Source organism: Labeo rohita, chromosome 16 (genome assembly GCF_022985175.1).
Source record: "Labeo rohita strain BAU-BD-2019 chromosome 16, IGBB_LRoh.1.0, whole genome shotgun sequence".
In the NCBI taxonomy this organism is placed as follows: Eukaryota; Metazoa; Chordata; class Actinopteri; order Cypriniformes; family Cyprinidae; genus Labeo; species Labeo rohita.
The window spans coordinates 4,905,357-4,931,574 of NC_066884.1; the positions used below are offsets into that span (position 1 = coordinate 4,905,357).

Below are 26,218 nucleotides of genomic sequence, written 5' to 3' on the forward strand. Positions count from 1 at the left end.
TATTTCTGTGACGCAAAGCTGAATTTTTCAGCATCATTACTCCAGTCTTCAGTGTCACATGATCCCTCAGAAATCAAGAAACATTTAATATTACTATCAATGTTTTAAAAAGTTGTTCGATTAATATTTTGTGAAAATAGAAATCTTTTGTATGAAGATAAATTTTCTAATAGATTTGAATATACAGAAATGAGATTTCAGAGCTACATTTTAGTCTGTTTGTCACAAAAATATCTTCAGAAGACTTGAAATTGAAGACCTTTTTTAAGCTAAACAACATCCTTTTACATTTATAAAGAAATGGAGCAGTGTGAACATCATCTTTTCTGTTTCATGGAAGAAATTAAGTCATGCGAGTTAGGAAAGACATGAAAGCGGGTAAGTGCAGTAAAAAGTACAAATATATTTATTTTTTGCTGAGCTGTTCATTATTTATGCATTCAGCAGATGCTTTTATCCAAAGTGACTTACAATAGAGGAACATAAGCAATTCGTCACAGAGCCGGCAATTTTTATAGCGTATGGGTTTATTAGAAAGCTAGACTAGGAAACAAACTAGAGCAGAGGTGAAATGCACATTCTTCCAGGAATCAAAAGCTGTTGTCATTGTTTTTGTTTTCTATTGGCTGTCATAATTCATAGCTCTACCTAATCGTACAAGGCAGGTGAGCACAAAGATTGTGTAAGCTCATTCAAATAGTATTTTCACGCACAAAAAGTTCCTCTCCTCAAATCTTCTAAAGCAGCATGGTGAATGACAGCTCGGAGAACAGGGGAAGTGTTCCTTTGAGAGCCGTAACTGCTCTTTATCCGAGCTGTGGCAGTTCGGCACGCTGAAAAACTCCTCTGAGGCCAAATGAAGCTCTCAACTGATCTGAGGGCAGCGCTGATCCTGCTTACATTTATAACGTTTCTGATACATCACTGAGCCGGTCTGTTTTGCCGTCAAATCGTCTTTCATTAATCCATTTAATCCCAATGGTCACATTTGTGATTTTAGTTTCAGGTTTGATTTTTGAAGGGTGAGAAAAGGGTGTATTTTATGCTACAAATGACTGTCTAGATTTTATGTGGACGTTTTGACATGACTGGTGTGAATAGTCACCTGACCAGAACAATTGAATTCTAGTTAACCCTTCTTAAAGCAGCTAAAACCTTGGATAATACAAAATACTACATATATGTTTGTGGTAAAAGTCAAAAGTTTTTGAACAGTAAGATTTTTAGCGTTTTTTTAAAACGTTTGCTCTGCTCACCTGCATTTATTTGACACAAAGTACAGCAAAAGCAGTAAAATTCTGAAATATTTTTACTATTTAAAATAACTTATTTCTATTTGAATATATTTAAAAATGTAATTTATTCCTGTGATCAAAGCTGAATTTTTAGCATCATTACTCCAGACTTCAGTGTCACACGGTCCTTCAGAAATCATGTTTTTTTTGTTTGTTTGTTTGTTTTTTTTGGGTGGTGAGGGCTAAAGAAATTATAGAAATTAATACTTTAGCAAGGATGCTTTAAATTGATCAAAAGTGATGACATTTATAATGTTACAAAAGATTACCATTTCAGATAAATGCTGTTCTTCTGAACTTTCTATTCATCGAAGAAACCTAAAAAAATTCTACTCAGCTGTTTTCAACATAATGATAATAATAAATGTTTTCGAACAGCAAATCAGAATATTAGAATGATTTCTGAAGGATCATGTGACTGGAGTAATGATGCTAAAAATTTAGCTTTGATCACGGGAATAAATTACATTTTTAAAAATTTTTTTACTGTTTTTGCTTTACTTGGGATCAAATAAATGCAGGCATATGATAAAAAATACAGTAAAACCATAATACTGTGAAATAATAACCATTAAATATTGAAAAAAAAAAAACTTTTAAAATAACCTTTTTGTAAAAATGTATGTATTATAATAATTATTTCATATATTTTTAAAATTTTCCATTTTCAGTGTCACATGATCCTTCAGAAATCAATATAATGTGCTGAGTTGCTGCTCGAGAAAGTTTTCTTATTATCAATGTCAAAAGCAGTTGTGCTGTTTAATATTTTTGTGGAAGTTATGCATTTTTTCAGGATTCTTTAAGGAAATTGAGATTCAAAAGATGAAATTTTTTAAAATAAATTATTATATTATATTATATTATATTATATTATATTACCATCAAAAAATACTATATTATTATTGTTAATGTCTTAAATACGTTAATGTGTTTTTCAATCAATTTAATGCATCACTTTCGATCAGTTTAATGTATCCTTGCTGAATAAAATAATTATTTTCTTTTTAAAAAATCAGCAAATTAATTAATATTTGTCTTTTTTGTCTATCCACTAAAAATATCTAAACATCCCTAAACAAAGATAAATCTACTAAGTAAATTTTGTAATATATTAAGACAAGTTTTCAGACAACATATTTTAAATTGTTTACTTTTTGAATCCATTGCCAAATGCATAATTTTCAGTCTTCAGTGTGACATGATCCACAGAAATCAAGCTAATATGCTGATTTGTTGAAAACAATATTTAATATTTTTGTGGAAATTATGCCTTTTTTCAGGATTCCTTGAGGAATATAAGGTTCAAAAGATGAAAATGTATAATAGAAATGAATATTATATTATATTTATCAAAAAATACTATATTATTGTGTTGTATTTGTCTTAAATGTCCTTTTTGGTCAATTTAATGCATCACTTTTGATCAGTTTAATGTATTCTCGCTGAATAAAATAATTAAATTCTTTAAAAAAAAAATCAGTAAATTGATGAATATTCGTCTTTTTGTCTGTCCACTAAAAATATCTAAACATCCCTAAACCAAGATAAATCTACATGCTAGCTAAATTATTATTATCTTATCATCAATGTTGAACAGTTGTGCTATTCAGTATTTTTTGGAAATTATGCTATTTTTTAATGAAATTGTATAATATAAATGAATATATTATAATATATTATATTATCAAAAATACTATATTATTCTATTTTTAATGTCTTAAATGTCTCAATGCCCTTTTTGATCAATTTAATGCATCACTTTTGATTACTTGAATGCATCCTTGCTGAATACAAAAAGTAATTTCTTTTTTAAAAATCAGTAAATTCATATTTGTCTTTTTTAGATTATCAGCTAAAAATATCTAAACATCCCTAAAACAAGATAAATGTACTCACTAGTACAAAATTTTGTAATATGTTAAGACTTGTTTTCAGAAAATATATTGAAAATCGTTTACTTTTCAAATCCATTGGCAAATGCATAATTAATGCATAAATAATTGCAAATGCAAAATACAAAAAAATACTGAGCTTTATGAAACGAAAAACTTTGCTATTTGGAAATAATTATTTCGACTCAAATCAATATTTAATATCCGTGTATTTATTTATTTAAGTGTCACTGTCTAATAAGCAAGATAGTGTAGAGTCAGCTGGCCGTTATGCCGAAATGAACCCCTTCAGGCTTTGAGTTTGTGTTGTAATAATGGCTGACAAACTGTATATTGTCTTACATATTGACCAAGTCTGCATTTTCAGTCTCCCATGGGTTGCACATACTTCCAGCAATGAACTGTCAACTTTATTTTTTATTTTTTTGAGACAAAATATGCAGTTTCTATCCAAGCAGAAAAAAACATGTGCTTGCTTAGCTGGAAAAATGAGGATGAAGTATGAAGAATAGCATCTGTTATAGTATCTAGAATACATGTGCATTTGTCTCCACAGGTGATAAAAGGGGCGCCTGCGGAGATCCGGGCACGCCGGCCCATGCCACCCGAGAGGAGGGCAGCTTTCAGCAGCACGCCAAAGTGCGCTTCACTTGCGCCACGGGTCACACGCTCTACGGCTCGGCGGAACGGATCTGCTTCCCCAACGGCACTTGGTCGGGCCGTCAGCCCACCTGCAAACGTGAGCAACTCCTTAAGACGTCATGAATAATGCATGCACACAGCGTGAGTACACACAGGGACACTGATATGCATCAAACGAGAAGTCGTTTCTCTCGTGGAACGTTTGAGGCGGTGTCACGGCATTCACGCGTTCTGTAATTCACGCAAACGACGACCTTGCATCGGAGGCTTTTGAGGAAATGGCACAAGTGTTTTTTTTCTGCTTCTGCAGCTCTTTTAGTCTGACGCATTGTCCGTGTCATCTCGAGGGTGACAGGTTATTGCGGTCCAGCGCCATGCTGGGCTATAAAACAGATTTACAGATTGTTAGCGCGCAGGTCCCAGGAGGCGGAAATTTCTCAAGCTTGAATGTTTTTGCTACGCAGCTCTGGTCTAACAGCTTGTCTTGCATTAAATCCCATCATGCCCCCCTGTGATTTTCCAGGCCGAACAAACACCAACATCTCCTGCAGTTTAACCCCACTCAACCCGTGCGTGAGAGGAGAAAACTGAAAGAAATCTATTCAAATATCCCTGTAAAAACATCCAAGGCTCTTCAAAATCAACCCAAATTAATACAGAATCAAGTGCATAAGAAAGTACTATTTTAGTATTTGTTAATATTTTGAGTTAGAGTTTAATTTAGTAACACTTTAATTTAAGGACCAATTTTCATGCATATTACTAGAATGTTGGCTGTTTATTAGCAATTATAAAGCACATATAAATGCCATGTTTGCTCCCATAGACTGACTTACTTACTTACTACCTTACTAAGTATAAATAAGCCAGTTAGGAGTTTACTGACATAAAAGACTAGTTGTTACTGAAAACTGGCTCTCAAACTAAATTGTAATAATTTTTATTATTATTTTAGTATAGTTTAGTTTTAATTTTATTAATTTTATGTGTTTTTTTCTTTTTTATTTGTTTAGCATTATATTTTATTGCAGTTTTAGTTATGTTAGTACTTTCTAATTTTCATTTAAGTTTTTAAATTTTTATTTTTTTAATTTAAATATTTAAACATTTAAATTTTGACTTGATTTTATTTTAACCTTATTTCAATTAATAGAAGTTATTTTTAATAGTTTTCGTTGTAGTTTTTTTTAATTTTTGTTTATGTTTTCTATTTTTGTATTATGTGTTTTTAATTTTTAATAATTTTAGTTAATAATTACACTGGACTAAAGCAAATTTTCTGAAGGTTTATGTGAATTTCTTGGGAAAAAAAAAACATTTATTAGTCATATATTTTTGCACTATTTATTAATATTTTGAGTTATCTTTTTTAAAACACTTTTTAGTTTTCATTTTAATTTTATCTTAAGTTTTAATAATTGTATTATGTGTTTTTTCATGTTTATTCGTTTTTTTAATCGTTTTATTTAGTTTTAATTTCTTTTATTTCAGTTTTAGCAATTTTAGTACTTTGAACTTAACTTATTTCAGTTAGCTTTCAAGAGAATATTTCTAATTTTCATTTTTAATTAATATTTATATTTGATTTCATTTTATTTCAATGAATTAACAACTTTTTACAATTTTAGTTAACAATAACCACACTTAACTGAAGCTAATTTTCTGAAAGTTTGTTATGCTAGTTTTTGAAAAAACATACTTTTTAGGTTTTTATTTTTTATTTTTATTTTTTTTTTATGTATTCATTTTTTAGCAATTTTAGTACTTTGACCTTCGCTTATTTCAGTTAGCTTTCAAGAGAATAAAAAAAAAATATTTATATTATGCTTACTTATTTTCTAGTGGTATTTATTCATATTTTTAATTAGCTTTTTATATTTTTTATTTTTCATGTTAATTTTAGTTTAGTTTAAGTTTTTAAATAAGAATTATATTATGTGCTTTGTCATGTTTTTTTCTTTCTATTAAGGTTTTTATTATTTATTTATTTTTTTTATTTATTTATTTACTTTTTTTTTTTAGCAATTTTAGTACTTTGACCTTTAACTTATTTCAGTTCGCTTTCAAGGCAATATTACTCATTTCCATTTGCGTTTTTTATCTAATATTTATATTTTATATTATTTAAATTTTATTTAGTCTACTATGCCATTTTATGCAAATTCACTGTGCAATAAAAAAAAAACATTCAGATATTGCTAATAACTTTCTAACAAAAAAGGCAGCTATGGCAAGTAGCACATTGAATTAAATTCTTTTTAAGCAAAAAATTATATTTTCTTGTAAAACATGCTCCAATAATCTTTATTTACTACTTCCAAAAATATTTTATACAGGTTACTTTCTGTAATTACAAGCATATTAATTTTTTAAAGGCTAATGTGTTCCTGAAGTCCTACATGAAATTAATGACCCAGCTGGATGTGTGTTTTTTTGCTAATGTAATTTTTTTTTCGTCCAATAGCTGTTCAGTGCGGAAATCCTGGGACTCCGGCTAATGGGCGAATTTCACGTGTTTATGGCACCACCTTCTCTCACTCCATCATCTACTCGTGCGTGGACGGATACCGGCTCTCGGGTTCGCCCTCCCGTCAGTGCCTGGCGAACGGTACCTGGTCTGGCAGCGAGCCCAACTGCACCCGTACGTATTCGAGCTCGGTTGTCTTACATGCTGGAAAAACTGAAACATGTTGGCAGCGTTCAAGTCTCCCTTCATCTGTTTTGTTTTCTCCCCCAACTGCGTTTCTCAATAAATGTTGGCGTTGGAGCAGGAAAGACTTTCGTAATAACACGACGCCCATTTGTAATTAGCCCAACCATCTTATCATGCGGCTGTTGTTGCTCAGATGTGGACCCCGCTCACCTCGTGAGCAATCTCATTAATGGAAGCAGATTTATTGCTGCCGCTGTCTAAGTAATAGTAGGATGAGATGACAGGCAGAATCAATCTCACGCTGACGTATAATGCGAGATTGATGTCGGGGTAGTGGGAGAATAATGAGCGGGGGAGTGCTGCAGGACTGCGGTGAATTTCGCATGACATTACTCAACGCTCTGATGAGAAGCTCTTTGTTGATGTGACAAGATAAACTGTGGATGTTAAAGGTGAAGTCATTTCAGATTGGCACAAATGATGAATGTAATCAAACACTCCCCCCGCCTGTCATTGATTAGTCAGACAGGAAGTCCCGCCCCAAATGCACTGTGCTTACATGCATTTAAAAACTCTGATTTCGGTCGGGCCAAAGCGATAATTTGTCTTTTTAAGATGTCATGGAAGCATCGACATCCAGTGCTGAGATGATTACTTACAAATTGTAGTCATTTAATGATTTGAAATCACATGACTACATAACGAGAATTGTAGTTAGTACACATTTTGGGTAATATTTTAATCACTTGTTACTTGTTTGTCACATTGATTTGAGTAGGATAATCTTATATCACATTAATATAAAACAAAAAGAAAGAATATATGTATTTATATATGTATGAGGAGCTCTTGGTACATACATGCATCCGTACATACAAACATACTGTCATATCTGACATGAAAACAGAAAACATTTACATAGTAAGACTTAATGAATAATAATATGTGTATTTAAGATTTATGTACAGTTTGGTGCGTTATTTACTGTATGTACAGCTGTACAAATAAAGAGATATGCATATGTATTCACATAATACTTGAGAAAGAGACAATAATTAGAAATGAAGAGTGAACTACAGAAATGAATTACAGAACACAGGTTATGATATATTAGGGATGTCACGATACTCAATATAATATCGAACCGTTCGGTACGACATCCACGGTTCAATACGCGCTTGTGAATTGTTTTTCAGTTTTGCATTTAAATAACTTCCTTGTTTTGTTTCTCTTGGAACTTGCTGTATGTGTGCCCGCGATTTCACGTGCTGAAATGAGGAAACCCTTCCCCACTTATATTTGAAAAAGCAACACACGCAGAGCATCTTCCATTCTAATGACATGCAATGATAAGCCTTTCTAAACCTGTTGTCCAACAAAAGAGTTATAAAAACAAAAGTTATAAAAATCATTATAACTTGTGTTTAATTCACAACGTCAGCTGAGTGTTTGAAATTCTATGCTCATATTCTACGTATGTCGATTAGCAACGGCTTATGAAAATACCCAAGATGGCTTGAAGAACACAGATAAACCATATATTATTGCAGACGAGTGTTTATTGTCCTTACATTTCATCATTCAAAACGTTTAATGTTATATCTTGTTTTTATTCAGTTACAGCAATAACGATGCCTTTATCCAACGATGCCTATATGAAACCCATTCTATTTTGCGTAAAAATCGGAAAAAAAATACCTCTCTCTAAAGAAAAGGCTTTTTCCAGTGTACAGAGGTTTACGGGAGTATTTTGTTAATTTGTGGCAAAAAAAAAAAAAACACTAAAGTGGCAAGATATCAGATATTTATTTATAAATACATAAACATACAGTAAATATTTTGGAAATATTTCTATATATTTACATGTATGTATTTATGTTAATATAATTGATATTATATATAACTATTTTTAATATATAAACTTAACATGTAAACAAAAACTTTTATTTTGGATGCGATAAATCGCGATTAATCGTTTGACAGCACTAATATATATATTTATTTATCAATTTTGTTATCAACATTGAAGTGCATTAAACCTTACATTATATCAGGGTGAATAGAATAGAATAGAATAGAATAGACATTTTCAAATTAAATTTGAAAATTTAAATGAATTTAAAAAAATAAATTATTAAATAATAAAAATGTAAAATGATAAACTCTTACTTTTTAAGAATGAAAAAATATAAAAGATAAAGATTTATTATATTAAATAAATGATTTTTTAATCATTTAAATTATTTATTTATTTATTTTTACCAAAGCTGCTTTTATTTGATTAAAAATTACAGAAGAAACTTAATATTGTGAAATATTATTCCAATTTAAAATATTTGTTTTCTTTTTGAATATATTTTAAAAAACAATGTATTTCTGTAATACAAAGCAAAATCTTCAGTGTCACATGATCCTTTGGAAATCATTCTAATATGCTGATTTGATGTTGAAGAAACATTCATTTATATTTCTTGACAAATTTAAAATTAATCATTTAATTTTATTTCTCATATATAATTTCTTTATATCAATGTTGAAAACAGTTGAAAAATATTTTTGTGGCAAATGTGATACAAGTATTTCAGGATTATTTGATAAATAGAACATTTTAAAAAATGGAAATCTTTTGTAAAAATGATATAAACGGCTGCCACTTTTGATCAGCTTAATGCATCCTTGGTGAATAAAAGTATTAGTTTCTTTAAAAAAAAAAAAAAAATCTTCCTGACCCTAAATCATGAGGGCGAGTTACATGTAAAGGTTTAATACGTGAAAGTAGTAGCATAAATTATAAACTAATTGTGGTAACACATTATAATAAGAAGCACATCCACTTTCATTCCCTGAACAAACTTCTAATTTGCAGCTTAATAATATTTAATTTGGTAGATGCTAAATTTACATATTGGGTAGGTTGATCTAAAGTATGATTATGCAGAATAAGGCATTAATATGTGTTTTATAAGTCCTAATTAACAGCTAATATGCTAGTAATATGCATGCCAGTAAGCAACTAGTTAACAGTGATAATTGGTCCTTAAAAAAAGTGTTACCATGAATGTGTATTATTGCAATGATAGTATTAAATAGTATTAGTATTATAATGCTGCTCATATCATAATGCTTTGACAGTCTTAAGTGTTGCTGAAGTAAAGATGTTGTTCTGCACGAATGCAAAATGTACCATATTTCAGCTGTAGCGTCTAACCCGAGGCTTGACCATTATGCTCTCAGTGTGACAGGCAGAACTGTAACAGAAGCATCCAGAATAATTGTTTGTTTAGTTTTAGTTCCCTGGGAGACAGTCTTGAATCCATAAACAATTTAATGATGTTATGTGTTTAAACTCTTCATGTACACCCGCACGAATAATAGTGTCACTGTTTCAAGACATACATTTCCATAATGCGTTTACATCTGGAGCGCTGTCTTCTTCTGCTCTAATAGTGATTAGCTGTGGGGAGCCGGGCGTACCTGCCAACGGCCTGAGGTTCGGCGAGGACTTCACCATCGGCCAGAACGTGACGTATTCCTGCCAGCCTGGGTATGTGATGGAGAACGGGAGCTTCGTTATCCGCACCTGCACCCACAACGGCACCTGGAGCGGAACATTACCCACCTGCCAAGGTACGGAGTTTGAAGGCCTTTCTTTTTCTTCAAATTACGATAGTGAGACTTTTTGGTGGTTTGCCGAGGCACCGAGTGCCACAAACAAACAGATGTTGCTCTGTAGTTGCCAAAGCTTCTTGGATGGCAAACGGGCCATTGTTTCTGAAGGCAGGCATCAAAGAATAAGGGTTAACCGCAACAGTTTTTCTCACACGTCAGAAGAGAGCGAGAGTTAGAGAGAGGATTCATGAATATTTGACAGCCCTTCTCTCTGAGCGGCCTCTTGCAGGAACATTCGTTGACTTTCCGTATCATTCGATTACTGAGATGATCCAAACAGGTGAAAACCAAACCCACATGGCCTCTGCACTCAGGCAGATAAATGAAATAGACGTGAATGCTTTAAAAATCAGAATTTCAGGTTAAGATTCATAATTAATGAAAGTGCATATCTAATAAGTATAAAAATTGTCATTTCATTTTTTGCTAAAATTTTTAACACTTTTTTTTTCCCCCACAATTTTACAAACTTTTTGTGAAGTTTTGTGTTTGTATATAAACTATGTATTTATTTATTGTCTTTTTTTGGGGGGGGACAGTAGAGATGAGACAGGAAGTTAGACAAAGTCGGGGGGGTGGGGGGGTTGTGGGATTGGGAAAGGTCCACGGGGCGGGATTTGATCTCGGGACACCTGAGGTACAACTGCACCACATTTACTGTCATTTTTATTGTCCAATCAAACTATATCATAAACTAAATTTATCTTTAAATTTATTTATTTATATATATTTAATATATATATATATATTTTTTTTTTTTTTGCTTTTTATCATTATCCTTGAGTTGTTGTTGTTTTGTTTTTTTAAGCCTTTTTTCATTTTCATTTGCAGAATTTTGGTTGTCAGCAACAATAGTGTTCATGACTTATCAAACTCATTTAGTTATCAAACTTAAATTACTTTAATATTACAAAAAACAACTAAAAATAATAATAATAAAATGTATTTATTTATTTTCCACAAACATCTTATTTAAATATCCAATAGCAAAACATTTTTTATATGTAATGTTATTTTTTAGATTTTTTTCATACCATATTTATTATTACAACAGCAACAACTGATATTTATTTATTTATTTATTTTCAAATAATTTTTGTATTTTAAATATCCAACAGCAATTTTTTATGTATTATTATTTTTAATTTTTTTCATGCCACATTTATTATTACAACAGCAGCAACTAATATTTAGTTATTTATTTTCAGTTTTTTTATTAATACATAAAATTATACTAAATATTATTTTTAACAGCAAAAAAGTATATGTAATGTTATTTTTAGATATTTTATACCATTTTTATTATTAAAACAGCAACAACTAATATTTATTTATTTATTTAATTTCAAATAATTTTATTATTTTAAGTATCCAACAGCAAATTTTTATATTTATTATTTTTTATATTTTTTTTCATACCACATGTTATTACAACAGAAACAATTAATATTTATTTATTTTCCAAAAAAAAAATATTTTATTATGTAATATTACATAAAATTATATTATTTTTAACAGCAAAAAATGTAAATGTAATTTTATGTATATATATTATTACAACAGCAACAAGTAATATTTATTTATTTTTATAATAAATTCTATGATTTTAAATGTCCAATAACTAACAATATTTCATTATATACATACTATTATTTTTCTATGTAATAACGGGAAGTAATAGTATTTATTTATTTTTGGATATTTGTATTTCTTGCTGTTAAAAATTAGGATTGGTAATTGAATAAAATAGTGCATACCCCTAAAAAATAAATTTCATAATTTTTTTTTGTTTGTTTGTTTTTTTGTATTAAATTGTCCACGGACCCCTGTTCCCTTCTTAGTTATCACTGGGTCCCTTTCATTATACATTTAGCTGTCTATTAGGTATTCAGCTATTTGACACATGTAATGTGAAATATGTAGAATCATTACCAGTCGTACTCCACTATTAGGTAATGCCGGCGTTTCGTTTTAATACATATATGTATTTCACAGGTCTTTCAATCAGTGGAACCGTTCCGCAGTATTCAGAATTGATTCAGTCTTGGCTTTGCGATAAGTGTAATTTCTGTCTATGGCATTCAGCGCTCTCCTTTCAGCCATTATTTATTTCTTTTTTGAGCCAGTATCAGATTTCTTTGGCAGCCCATATGCTCACATCCGTTTACAAATCACTGAGAGGAAACTTTCCTTCCTCCGGCGTTCTCATTAGCGCTAAAACACTATTGACAGTTGTTACTTGGAATGGTTGATTTTTTTTTAAGACTTTACCATCCTCATTACAACATTAATAGCATAAATATCTAGAATCCATCGCATTTCGACCTGTTTTTCCACACTCGATACTGTCTCGTTAGCTGAAGAAATCTGCGTGGCGTACTGTACCTGAAAATGGCGGCCATTAAAATTCTGAGAACAAACACAGAAAGCAAATTGCTCAGTCAGATCCTGCAGGGAAACATCAATGTGGCATCCTAATAGAGTGTAATGCAAGGTCATTAGAAAGCCATTTCTCTGGCCCGGCGTGGATGGATCATAGCCCTTTAGTGATTTGTGGCAGGACGAACCCTCAGGCGCGCCTCCCGTCAGTCGGCGGTGAAGTCTGCCGTGAGGCATTTGTGCCCGAGGGCTCATCTCGCTCTCAGTTTCTCCTTCATCGCTCTTGGTTTCAGCATGCGCAGACAGTGCGGCTGAAGACTGTCAGTGTCCAGTGACCTGTTTGAGATTAGCATGCCGGTGCTTCGCACACACGGGAGTATCGGGGAATTTTTAAAATGTGATTTCCAAGCCTGGAAAAGTCACGTAAATTCCTGTAGGGGATATAAATATGTCCAGTTTTGCTCTGCAGGACCTTTGTCTAGATTCACAAGGCCTGAGACAATTTGTTTATGGGTGGGAACCTTTCCCTCGGGGCTCTTGGGTTATTATCGTTAACTAAAAGTACTGGAAATATATTTGTTCATTGAACTAAAGCTGAAATGAAACTTTAAATATAAAATAAACATATGAAGCAAAAACCAGGTAACACTTTACAGTAAGGTGTCATTTGTTAACATTAGTTAATGTATTAACTAACATAAACGAACAGTGAACCATAGACTGATTACACTAGTTATTAATCTTTGTTAATATTAGTTAATAAAAATACAGTTGTTAGTTCATGTTAGTTCACAGTGCGTTAACTAACATTAACGAAAACAACTTTAATAATGCATTAGTAAATGCTGAAATTAACATTAACAAAGATTAATAAATGCTGTAGAAGTATTGTTCATTCCTAGTTCATGCTAACTAATGTAGTTAACTAATAAACCTTGTAAACATGTAAATATTGCCTTGACAAATAACTAAAATAAGATGAAGTAAAATTACTAACTGAAAATAAATAAAGCATACAAAGTAATATTGAGAATAAATGAATGAATAAATAATTAAATAAGACAAGCAGAACATAAAAATTACAATTTTTTAAACTAAAATGAACATAAAAACTGAAAATATAACATAAAAGCCATTTCAGTATATTAATAAAAATCATAATAGCATATAAATAATACTTAAATAACACTGGATCAGTGCAAATTAAGGTCAATAAATCAACAGTGTTTGTGGCATTATGTCAAATAATGCAATTATTCTGACTAGTCTTTTTAATTGTTACTTAAATGCACTTACAGTCTAAATAAATTTTAAGACGTGGAAAGACAAGATACACTTTTATTCAAGATGCAATCTATAAAACATGACTTATTATCTTATGCAGTGTTGCTTTTCCAATAAGTTATCTTGTTTTCAAAAATTGTGAATATTTAAACTAAACAAAACTGCTCGTTAAGGAAATATGTTTGTGTGTGTGTAAAAAACTGCACTTGCATGTTGTTTTCACTTGAGTTAAATTTGTTTCTACCCGAAAGAAGCCAAAATACACTTTTGTTGAAGATACAGCACATTCACTAAAAATAAGTTCTAATGTCTTAACTCGAAAACAAGTTGAAACGGCTAATTAAAAACTCATTAAAAAGTCATTTTTTTGCAGTTTTTCCACCACAAGACTTCATTACTTCAGTTTTGCAGCTGTTATCATACAATGCAGGTGAAGTGCACAATATCTGCACAAATGTACCAAAAAAGGGGGGTGACAGTCATAAACTTGCATCCTCTCTGGTAGTATGTCTGCGTACTAGCATTAAAATAAAATAAAATACAATAAAAATATACTGAAAAATAAAACAAAATAATAAAATAAAACAAAACTAAATAAAATACATTAGAATGAATGTATGAATGTATGTAAAGGATAGAAGATACAATTAATGTGATAGTCGCTATTATGCTCTTGTTGAATTTTTTAAACCATGTTCATTAATCAGTCAATTATTATTTTTACTATGCACTTAAAAAAACTAAAACCAAACCAAAGTGCATATCAGTACAATAATATAGATACATTAAATACACAAACAATTAATGGAAATAAAGATATATGTTTTAAAAAAGAAATTAATAAAAAATATATAAAGATGCATGTATAAGACTACATATCATATGCCTGTGAATATAAAGATTTACTTTTTGTTAAACCTATAAAAACTATAAACCTATAAAGAAATTCAAACTATATTATATTATTATATATTTTATTTTATTCTACCATAGAAGCTCGTTTCTTCTAAATTTTCTTACAGTTTTCTTACAGCTGTGAGTTTATATATTACATTTTTCCTCAGAATTATGAGTTTTGGGTTTAAAATTAGATTTTTTTATTTTGTAAGTCGTAATTGTGAGACATAAACTCAGAATTGCAAGAAGCATAAAAAACATTAAAAAAAGACGTTTTTATTAATCTTGTGCCAGAAACTAGATTCCATAATGTACAGTAGTATAATAGTTTCAGGATAATATTTATAGTACGGTAATACAGTGAACTTGTAATTATGTTATTAACATAAAAAGTCACTTGTCTTACATTTGGTTCCTGTTTGAGGAAAGGAAACATTTGTTCTTTTGTGTGGATGGCAGTCGTAGTTGAATATACGTGCATATGCAGGAAGACACCAGACGGAAGCAGACTTGTAAAACTGCACTGGAAGGTTTCTTTCTCCATGAACTGTCAAAACTTGTAAAAGACAAACAGACTCGGGTGTCTCATTAAAGAACGAGGCGAGAGGAGACCATTGAGTCCGTTTCTCAAGCCTGTCAGTTGTTTTTACTTTAAAACCATTGTAATAGTGTTAATTTTAGTCATTAAGGATAATGCCTCAGTTTTTCATATGGGATATTTCAGTATGTTTTCCCCCTGTGTTTCCAAAGGTTTCATTCTGTACACAGTTAATGTTAGTAAATGGATTTTCATTGACAGTACCTAATTTTAAACGTGGGCTTGTATTGGATCCTGTTATGTACTTTCCTGAAGTGTTTACAGAGAAATTTTCAGACCAAAAACTTCAGTCAATATTCTCCCAGAACAGTAAACAACACACGGTAAGCAGTTGCTGGGGGGAAAAGGTTAAGGTTAGTTGGAAAAAGATTTGGAAGTCTTGTCAAAGCACCTTGGTCGAGAATAAAGGTGGTGTTTTGGAGGAAGCGCTTTATACTTGGCAACACTGCTGTTCACCCCAGGGTCAGCCGTGCAGATGAGCAGCGGTGACGTGCGGTTCTGTCATCCACACTGAGGCGCGGACGGCCTTAGGGACCCGCTTGAGCGATGGGCCTTTCTACGTGCAACACATGCTGAGCGCCTGCAAAACGCACACAAACATGATGCAAAACATGGCCTGTAGAGGACACAGCTGCAGGAGTCTCCTGTGGTTCATGCATTTTAGAGCTGGAGACAGGCTGGTAGCTCCACCCTAAACTCACGCCATTGGTCGAGCCAGAACATAATGACATTTTGGGTCGATCAGACAATTAAAATGTAGCATTAGCATCGAGCAAGACTGCAAATTACTGACCCTGCAAATTACATATTTTTTTTCCAGTTACACAGATTTTTCAGCTCTTCTATGCTAATTTCTTTGTATTCGTACTATCATTTATAAGCTTGGCATCTCACAATTGCAAGTTTATGTTACAGTTCTAAAATTCTTTACAGCTTAGAATTTTGACCTTCTCTCTACATTTGAGTTTATATCTCACATTTTTGCCTTTTTCTTAGAATTTTGAGTTTACATCTCAGAATTGTGGCTTTTTTTCTCTAAATTTTGTGTTTATATCTCAAAATGTTTACCTTTTTTTCTGAATTCTGAGTTTACAGCCTAAAATTTTCTTTTTTCTCTGAATTTTAAATTTATGTCTCAGAGTTTTGACTTTTTTCCCTCAGAATTCTGTTTACAGCTTAGAATTTTGTCTTTTTTCTCCGAATTTAAAATTTACATCTCAGAATTTTCACTTTTTTCTATGAATTTCAACCTTTTTTCTCTCAGAATTCTAAGTTTACAGTTTAGAATTTTGACTTTTTTCTCTGAATTTAAAATTTGCATCTCAGAATTGTTACTTTTTTTCTGGATTTATTTCTCAAAATGTTGACCTTTTTTTCTGAATTCTAAGTTTATCTCAGAATTTTGTCATTTTCTCCTCAGAATTCTAAGTTTACAGCTTAGAATTTTGACTTTTATCTCAGAGTTTTGACTTTTTTTCCTTCATAATTCTAAGTTTACAGCTTTTTTCTCTGAATTTTAAATTGACATCTCAGAATTGTTACTTTTTTTTCTGAGTTTATATCTCAGAATTTCAGCTTTTTCTCTGAATTTTGCTTTTGCATCTCAGAATTTTGACTTGTTTTTTTTTTCTGAATTTTGAGTTTGCATCTCAGAATTCATACTTTTCTTTTTTTGTTCTCATTTAGAAGCTTGGCATCAGTAATATAAAATATGTAAAGTAGGCTATATTTACAAAAACACACATCATGGTCATGGTTAGGTTTTTCATTTTTGGGTTTATCCCCTAAACATGACATTTCACTTTTTGTATGAAGTATGTGCAATTATCTGTATGCATACAGTACAGCATACTTAATGCGTGTAGTATGTACTTGAAATATTTTACTTGATACCGACTGTTAACTGAAGCATCAACTAACAAGGCCTTTTTACATGTGTTGCTTTGATAATTAAGTTAGGTTACATGAATCTATTTAATAGCAGTGGATTTAATATTCAGCACCCTTCTGAGAGACGTGAACACTTAGCATTTCAGTTCTTAACCTTGTTAGCTTCCATGTCTCATTAAACCTGACCCCTGAGCCATGAGATTCACACATAAAATCATCATCTTCATAATCATCATGCTCGTGTCTGCTTAAAGCAGTCTCCACACACCTTGAACAGCCGCTACGCTCATTTATTATACATTATACATCCTCCATCCTATATGTGAAGGCTTTCAATCATCGAGGTCACCACTGCAGAAAGCAGCTGCGCTTGCTTTATCCCTTCGCTTTTGACTTTGATTGGGTCGGACAGCTCACCAAACTCTTTGGCCCTGCCGCTGAAGTCTGGAGTCATTTTGCAGCTCACTCTCAGCGCCTCATATTTACTGAAGCAGCGGCACTATAAGCTTCAGGCTTAAGGCCGGTGTGCTCTTCTGCGGAGGGATCTTCTGTCCTGCCTTCACACTTAATCTCCAAAGCTACGAGCAGCTCACAGGACGTTTCCAACACCTCCAGATCAGCGAGGCAGCCGTGCAAGGCATGTTTTCCTACTGAAGAGAATTGTATGAAGCACGAAGCTTAAAGGAGCGCTTCACCCAAAAATGAAATATGTCACCATTTACTCGACCTCATGTCGCTCCCAACGTGTATGACTTTATTTTCCTCTGTGGAGCCCAAAAGGAGGATTTTTGAAGATAATTCAGTTTTAAAGAGCTGTCGAGCTTCAAAAAGTGGCTGTAGAAGTAGCAGTGTTGCAAATTTGGGAGATTTGTCACCACGTTTAGCAACATTCCCATGGTTCCTGCAACTTTTAACAATGTTTTTAAATAGTTTTGCCTGAGGACAAAGTAGCATCACATTATATTTTATATAACTTCAATGCTGTATATCAGAGCGCTGCCTTTGTACTTTTGACTGAATTGCCTAGCAATTTCTATGATGGCTGTTGTTGTTTATAATATATATTATTATTTAATAAATAATACTTTACATAAATAATAGCAGTATTTAATAATTGTATTTAGTAGGGATGTAACGATCTCAAAATCTCATGATACGATAATATTGCAATTTTAAACAATGACAAATCAAGAATTGGAAAAAATGTAAAATTTTGTGCATTTTAAAGTTAAATTATTCTATCTATTGCACTTTGAGAGTTCAAATTAAGAGCTCCTATTTTTATTTGTGATATATTGTCTCATTTACATTCACACTGGTGTTTTATGAAGCTAAACAAATTAGAATATAATAGTAATAATAACAACAACGATAGTAAAAGCCATATATTGTAAGACAATTTCGCTGCAAAATAAATTAAAATGAATATTTCGTAGGTAGGCCTATATTATTTTTGCTTTACACTACAGTAGGGAAATTATAACACTTCTTATCAAATTTCTACACTGGAAAGAGATATTTTGAATTTGGACTGCAGTAACGTTACCCATTTAAACCGGTAGCTGTCAGAAATTCATACTGCATTTTTTAACTTTTATTTTGATGGAAACGGCAGTAGAGCTTTAATTTTGAAGGAAAACTCCAGCTTTAGTGAAAACAGCTTACAAAAACACATCTCACTACAAACCTAGTGAAATGCTGTAATCATCGGCTGAGAACATAAAGCATAACTGGTGGCCGGAGAATTCCCAAACACACTAAACTCACAGCACATGCAATAAACGAGTTTACTGCATTCATTCACTGTGAATGAAGACGTTCTGAGGCGTGGAAAACATCGGATCAAGAGCTGATCGCCTGAACAAAGTGCGCACTTTGCTTTGAAATGCACAGCGAAAACAGACTTGATGAAAGGGTTAAGCCAGATTGTGCTTTTGGTTTTTCGTTTGACAGATACTGTGCCAAAGCGTAATGGCCCAAAACACAACTTTAAAGACCTTTTATGTATTTTTGGGGGGCTTTTGTGTCTTTAATGGACAGGACAGTAAAGAAATGACAGGAAAGTACTGGGCAGAGAGAGGGGAGCGGGATCGGCAAAGGACTTTGATACGGGAATCAAACTCGGGTCGCCACGAGCACAGTTGCACTATATGTCGGCACACTAACCACTAGGCTATCAGCGCCGACACTTTAAAGACCTTTTATGTTAGAATACGAATTTTAAATATATTTTAAAAACTACACTTTTTACCTCGGAAGACCTATCATTTCATATTGTCATGTGACCACGATAATATCGAGACTTGTTATCGCAATATCATGATATTGATAATATCATTACATCCCTATTATTTAGTATTGAGAAATTGTGTGTGTTTATGGTGGTGATTTTAGTTACAGTGTTTCACCATTAGATGCCGACAAGAGACTGTTGAGTGAGTCAGCAGTAAAGACTTTTATATTGAAAGACACTGAAACAGGGTTGTAAACAAGGACGTTTTTTTTTTTTTACTTTTAAACAACAGCTTGTAAGACGCAGCCAACAAACACGCTGAGCAGGCTGTCATTGGAAATCACCGTTAACAGATGAAAGGATGGTATGACAAAGATATCGCTTTCCTCAGCAGACAATCAAACTAATATTTTATTGTGAATATGAGATTGAGCTGAAGAATGAATGCTGTAATCACACTCACTCAGTCCATCTCTCTCTCATAATACTTTACATAATACAGTAAACTTTAAATACAGTAAGTTTTCAATGAAGCAACTCAACGTTCTAAAGTTCTAAAGTGATGTTTTCAAATTAATAACGAAGGCTTGGGCTCAGCTGTTAAACTTGAGATTTGAATCAGTGGCGGAAGGAAGTAGTTCTGCACAAAAGAGGGTTGAATATTGGTATGAATAAGAACAAGTCTTCCTAAATCTACAAAATGTTTTATGTGGACCTTTATCAAATGTCATTTTGTGTTCATGTAAGAAAGGGTTTTAAGTAAAAACCATTGCATTAATGAAACCTGATGGCTAGGCCTATTCAGTGTGATGAACTAATGGGCACGTAATTGACCTTTGAGTCTAATTTATTAGTTTTGCATGGCTAGATTTACACATTAACAATAGTATCTTTACAGAGCAGCGCCATGACTCCTGCACATCTTTTTTAGAGGTTTTTATTGGGGCACTTGCTTTCCAAAACATCTCATCATTTATTCATACGCCGTCCAAACCCCAGCTGCTCTCCACCGACTGCTCTCCAGCACTGTCAGAATATCAGCTCACGAGTTTTCCATCTGCTCCCCCCGCGTCCTTTTTTCAATTCGAGATTTGCAATTTAAAACATCTTTTGATTGGCCCTGCAGACGTTTGCTGACTTCTGTTGATTTCGCCAGTGCAGGAAGTCCTAGTATGTTCAGTAACGTTTTTTTGTAAATAAATTTAACACTCGATCCATACACAAAACGACACCAGAGTCTGCCCCGAAAGTTCAAATAAAGATGATGCAACAGTTGCCGAGATGAAAGCAGTTTGCACAAGATGAATCCCAGCCCTGAGGTGATTTCTGTGATAGTTTCCAGCTAATGCTGTGTTTAAACCAGCCTCTTCTGAACCTCTTAACACCTTGAACACAAGTTAAACCCTGTGTTTTAGTCACCCTTCATAAATAACACTCAAAGCCGCTTGAGTGACCATCAGTGACGTTTTGAATACAGTGTTTGTGCTTTATTATATGATGCTCAAGTGGAACATAGCCCTTCGTGGTGGAAAAACTACAGAAAAACCCTTCCTTTCTTCAGCGATGTGCTTTCAAGACTGGCTACAAAATATTAAAGCTTGGCCAGAGGGCAGCGCAGCCTCAAAATACAGATCAGGACTTCAGTGATGGCTGACACTGACACCACATGAGGAATTTTTGTTGGCTTTTTCTTTCTGTGATGTGTGGGAAAAGCGAAGGTGAATTGAATTTATTTTGTGTTGTTTTGCTATTTAGCACTATTGTTGGCGTGAAAACAGGTGGTTCATTCAAGTTTGTTTTGTTTTCTAGTCAACCTGATGGCAGTAATTGTAGTCGGATGATTTGTGTGTGCGATGTGGGATAGAGAGCAACAAAGTACAAACACTGTGGGACAAATTAAAATTAACATTTATTTGAACTCTCAAGTGTTTGACACATTCAAATGTTTTAAAATCCAAACATCATGTTAATTTATTACATGAGGGTATTAAAGTTGCCAGTTTAATGAAATGAATATGAATGAATCAGATTCCTGCTCAGTGGGAACAAATGAAACAACTGAGTCTGAATGTAGACACCGTGATGAACGTGTGCGTGAGTGACCTGCATATGAAATGTGATGATGTTTTTGTGCAGTATTTATTAGATTAGCATTTTTTAACATTAAGTTTATTACTCTCTTGTGCTCAGTGGATATGTGTGTTTCTTAAAGTAGTGGTTTTGTATTTTGCTTAGAAACACCTAGGGAAACTCTTAAATGAGGGCATGTTTGTGAATATCATTGCCTGTATTTTTTTTTTTTTTTGTGATATCGGTTGGATAAACAAGTAAAGAAAAAATACAACCACACTAAGGACATATTCAGGCAAGATACTATAAACAAACTATAATAAATCTAGATTTTAATTGAACGGACAAGAGTATTGGGTTTGGCCAAGTTTGATACATTTGAATGTTTTTTTAACATTGTTTCTGTTTTGGTTTCCACAAACACATTAAGCTACACAACTCTTTTCAACACTGATAATGATAAATGTTTCTTCATCAAGCATATTGAAGTATGATGTGACACTGAAGACTGGAGTAGTGATGCTGAAAATTCAGCTTTGCATCACATAAAGAAATTGCATTTTAGAATATATTCACATAGGAAACAGTTATCTGAAATTGTAATATTTTACAATATTACTGTCTAAAAAATCTCAATATAGGGTTGTCAAAGTTAACACATTTATGCAAAAAATAGTAACGCAGGTTCTGTTTGACTCAACAAATATACATTTAAGGGTTGCCAGTTGCATGGTTGCCAGGTCCTACACTTAACATTACTTGGAACTCGCCTGCCAACCAATAATTGCAAAGAGCTTTGTGTTTAGTTACTTCTGATACAAAACAAGAGTATTGCGTAGTGCATTTCTTTTTACATTGTTTCTGTTTTGGTTTCCACAAAAGTGTTAATTTAGACAACTCTTTTCAACACTAATAATAACAGTGTTTTTTGAGCATCAAATCTATATTCTAGAATGATTTCTGAAGAACCATGTGATAATGAAGACTGGAGTAATGATGCTGAAAATTCAGCTTTGCATCACAGGAATAAATTTCATTTTAAAATATATTCACATAGAAACCAATTAATTGAAATTGTAATAAAAAATAATATTTTTTTATATTGCATTTTTTATTTCATTTTTGATCAAATAAAAGCAGACTTGGTGAGCATAAGAGACTTGTTTTTTTTTTTTTAAAAAAAAAAAAAAAAAAAGTATCAAATCCAGATCAGTTTGACCAAACAACCTCAATTTTGCAACCACATTTCTGGCTTTACCTAATTTGTATATAAACATTATATCCTATCAAGCAAAAGGGTGTCTAAAAAAAGTGTCAGTCATCAAATGTCTCAATATAGGGCTGTCAAAATCAACACATTTATTATCAGCACCATTAACGCAGGTTCTGTTTGACCCTGTACACTAATAATAACACTATTATTACACTAATAATAACAATGTTTTTTGAGCAGCAAATCTGCATTCTAGAATGATATATAAAGGGTTGCCAGTTCCATGGTTGCCAGGTCCTACACTTAACATTACTTGTAGCTCGTCTGCCAACTAATAATTGCAAAGAGCTTTGTGTATTATGTTACTTCTGAGAACTTCCACTTCCAGAACAAAAATTTACAAATAATGTACTCACCCCCTTGTCATCCAAGATGTTCATGTCTTTCTTTCTTCAGTTGTAACAAAATTATGTTTTTTGAGGATTTTTCTCCATATAATGGACTGCTATGGTGTCCCAAGTTTGAACTTTCAAAATGCAGTTTAAATACGGCTTCAAACGATCCCAAATGCGGTTGTAAATGATCCCAGCCTAGGAAGAAGGGTCTTATCTAGTGAAACGATCAGGTATTTTCATTACCAAAATACAATTTAAATACTTTTTTAATCTCAAATGCTCGTCTTGTCTTCCTCTGCCTGAACTCTGTGTATTCTGTCTCAAGACAGTTAGGGTATGTCGAAAAACTCCAATCGTATTTTCTCAAAATCATCCTACATCACTGCAGAAGCACCGACCCAGTCTTTGCAAAGTGAACATGCAAAGATCAAACACCCTTAACAAAAAAGGTAAAACAGCGATATAGGATGATTTTGAAGTTGAGGGAGAACATGAGATGGGAGTTTTTCGACATACTCTAACTGTCACGAACCGGAAAGAAACAGAGTTCAGGCAGAGTAAGATAAGATGAGCATTTGACATTTAAAAAGTATCTAAATTGTATTATTTATATGAAAATAACCAATCGTTTTGCTAGATAAGACCCTTCTTCCTTGACTAGGATTGTTTACAACCACATTTGGGATCGTTTGAAGCTGCATTTAAACTGCTTTTTGGACGTTCAAACTCGGCACCATAGATATCTACTATATGGAGAAAAATGCTGAAATGTTTTCCTCAAAAAACATAACTTCTTTACGACTGAAGAAAGAAAGACATGAACATCTTGGATGACAAGGGGGTGAATACATTATCTGTAAATCTTTATTCTGGAAGTGAACTTCTCTTTTAACAGTGTTTTTTGAGCTGAAAATCTGCATTCTAGAATGATTTCTGAAGAAGCAAAAGAGGCTTGTCTTCTGATTTCTAGATCAGATTGACCAAACAACCTCAATTTTGCGACCACATTTGTGGCATTACCTAATTTGCATAATTCCTTTATTGAATCGACCTGTGAAAGAACACAGGGAGCATGTGCAAATGAATGACACTGTCGCCAGGCTTTCATGCATTCTTAATCAACTCAGATCTCTCTCCGTGTGTTTGTCTCTTCAGCGGTGACCTGCGCTCCTCCGCCCAGCGTGTCTAACGGTGAGGTGGAGGGCTCTGTGTTTGAGTGGGGCACCAGCGTGAGCTACCGCTGCCTCATGGGATACGAACTGTCCTTCCCCGCCGTCCTCACGTGTGTCGGCAACGGCTCCTGGAGCGGAGAGGTTCCTCTGTGCCTGCGTGAGTATCTTAAACTAATGCTTTGAAATTAGTTTGAATACTGTATTTCACAAATAGTTTCACACTTCAGTTCTTGATTGTCGTGTGAGAAATTGGCATTATGCATGGAATAAAAATAAAAATGCTTGGTTTTATTTTCTATTTGGGCTTATATTTATTCAGAGGCGCTGTAGGTGATTTTAGCAGTTTTGTTAACTTCAGTCATACTCCTTTTTTCCACATCTCTGCCCTCCAAAGTCATTTTAGCCAATCTGTCAGCAGTGTGCAGATTGGCTAGTGTTTTGGCTGCTTAAAAAGCATGAGTCACTTTCTCTACCATTTTTTTTTAAGCTGTTTACAGAGTCTAGGTCTGTCAGGGAGAGACGGGTGTGATTTCTCCAGACACCGATTTCAGTGATACCTGTCAGGTGATAGGGATATTTTATGCATACTGATGCAAAAACTTTTTGCTTACAGCATCTTTACATGAAGCAGAGAGATCTTGATGTTGAGAATGAGAACAGAGAGCTGTCACATAAATATATATCCAGATATCGTGATGCATATGAGATAGATGCTTATGCTGAGAAGGTGAAAATGCACTGTCCCATTTTATAAATGCTATTAGCTATAAGTGAGAGAAGACAAGACGAATGCATCCCAAATTGTGGTATGTCAGATGAAATGGTGCTATGAATGCTTACTATTTCTGGTGGATTTTTACACACCCATTATATCCTGTCAAACAAAGGGGCGTGTAAAAAGTGTCAGATTTCAAATATAGGGCTATCAAAGTTAACACAAGAATAATACATTAACCCACTCTATTTTACAAAATAAATAAATAAATAAATACAAAATAGCGCCATTAGTACAGATTATATTTGACCCACAGTTCAGGGTTGCCAGGTCCTGCATTATTTATAGCTCGCCTCCTATCCAGTAAAAGCGAGGAGTGCTTTATTGTGCTGTGTTACTTCTGATAAGAAGTCTCAGCTCTCAAATAATGTTAATTTTTTTTTTTTTGCAAATTTCAAGCAATAAATGCAATTTTGTTTCTCTTAAAAGTGGAGTGACAGATTGCTGTAGCCAGTTCTAAAAGAAATTTAATTGCAGTTGTGTACAAACATTTCAGTTTGAGTGTGATTATTATAAATATATCAGAAAAGAAATATATATATAACATAACAACACATTACAAGTAACGCAAGTTATGTAAATTTACAAGAAAAATTCAGTTACTTTTTCCAATAATTACTGGAAGTTAATTTGTTTTCCCTTTTATTCACTGGCAGCTCTCTTGTCCCCTATGTTGAGAGAAATTGGCTTATTTATTTCACTTTTGCCCTGAAAGGGCCTTTACAGCTGCCAAAAATATAACTTTTAGGTCTTTTGTTATTATAAATAATGCATTACTTTTCATAAAAAGAATATAGGGCTGTCAAAGTTATTACCATAATAATACGTTAACGTAATCCAATTTACAAAAAAAGCAACATTAGCGCAGACTCTATTTGACCTTTCTATTTTTGTTATATAAATAAGCAAGCCTAGCTCAGGTGACAAAAAGGAACACGAAACTAACATAATGCATTACTTTCCATAATAATTAACAGAAAGGCTGTCAAAGTTAATGTGATAAAAATCCATTAACACAGGTTCTGTTTGACCCTATAAATCACCCATAGTTCAGGGTTGCCAGATCCTACGCGTAACACTACTTGTAGCTCGCCTCCCAGCCAATAATCACAAAGAGAGTCATTTTTTTTCTTGTCTCCATTTTAAGAGATATTGGCT

At 32.9% G+C, this 26,218-nt stretch overlaps 1 protein-coding gene across 4 annotated transcripts in view; it reads left to right on the plus strand.

Annotated features, from left to right (window-relative positions):
• csmd3a (CUB and Sushi multiple domains 3a) overlaps nucleotides 1-26,218 on the plus strand; it is a 352,779-nt gene that overhangs the window by 295,734 nt on the left and 30,827 nt on the right. For all 4 annotated transcript variants that reach the window (XM_051131369.1, XM_051131372.1, XM_051131371.1 and 1 more), the window contains exons 57-60: nucleotides 3,747-3,929; nucleotides 6,297-6,473; nucleotides 9,933-10,112; nucleotides 24,269-24,442. In XM_051131369.1, coding sequence (XP_050987326.1) covers nucleotides 3,747-3,929; nucleotides 6,297-6,473; nucleotides 9,933-10,112; nucleotides 24,269-24,442 — 714 coding nt within the window. The remainder of the gene's footprint in view (nucleotides 1-3,746; nucleotides 3,930-6,296; nucleotides 6,474-9,932; nucleotides 10,113-24,268; nucleotides 24,443-26,218) is intronic.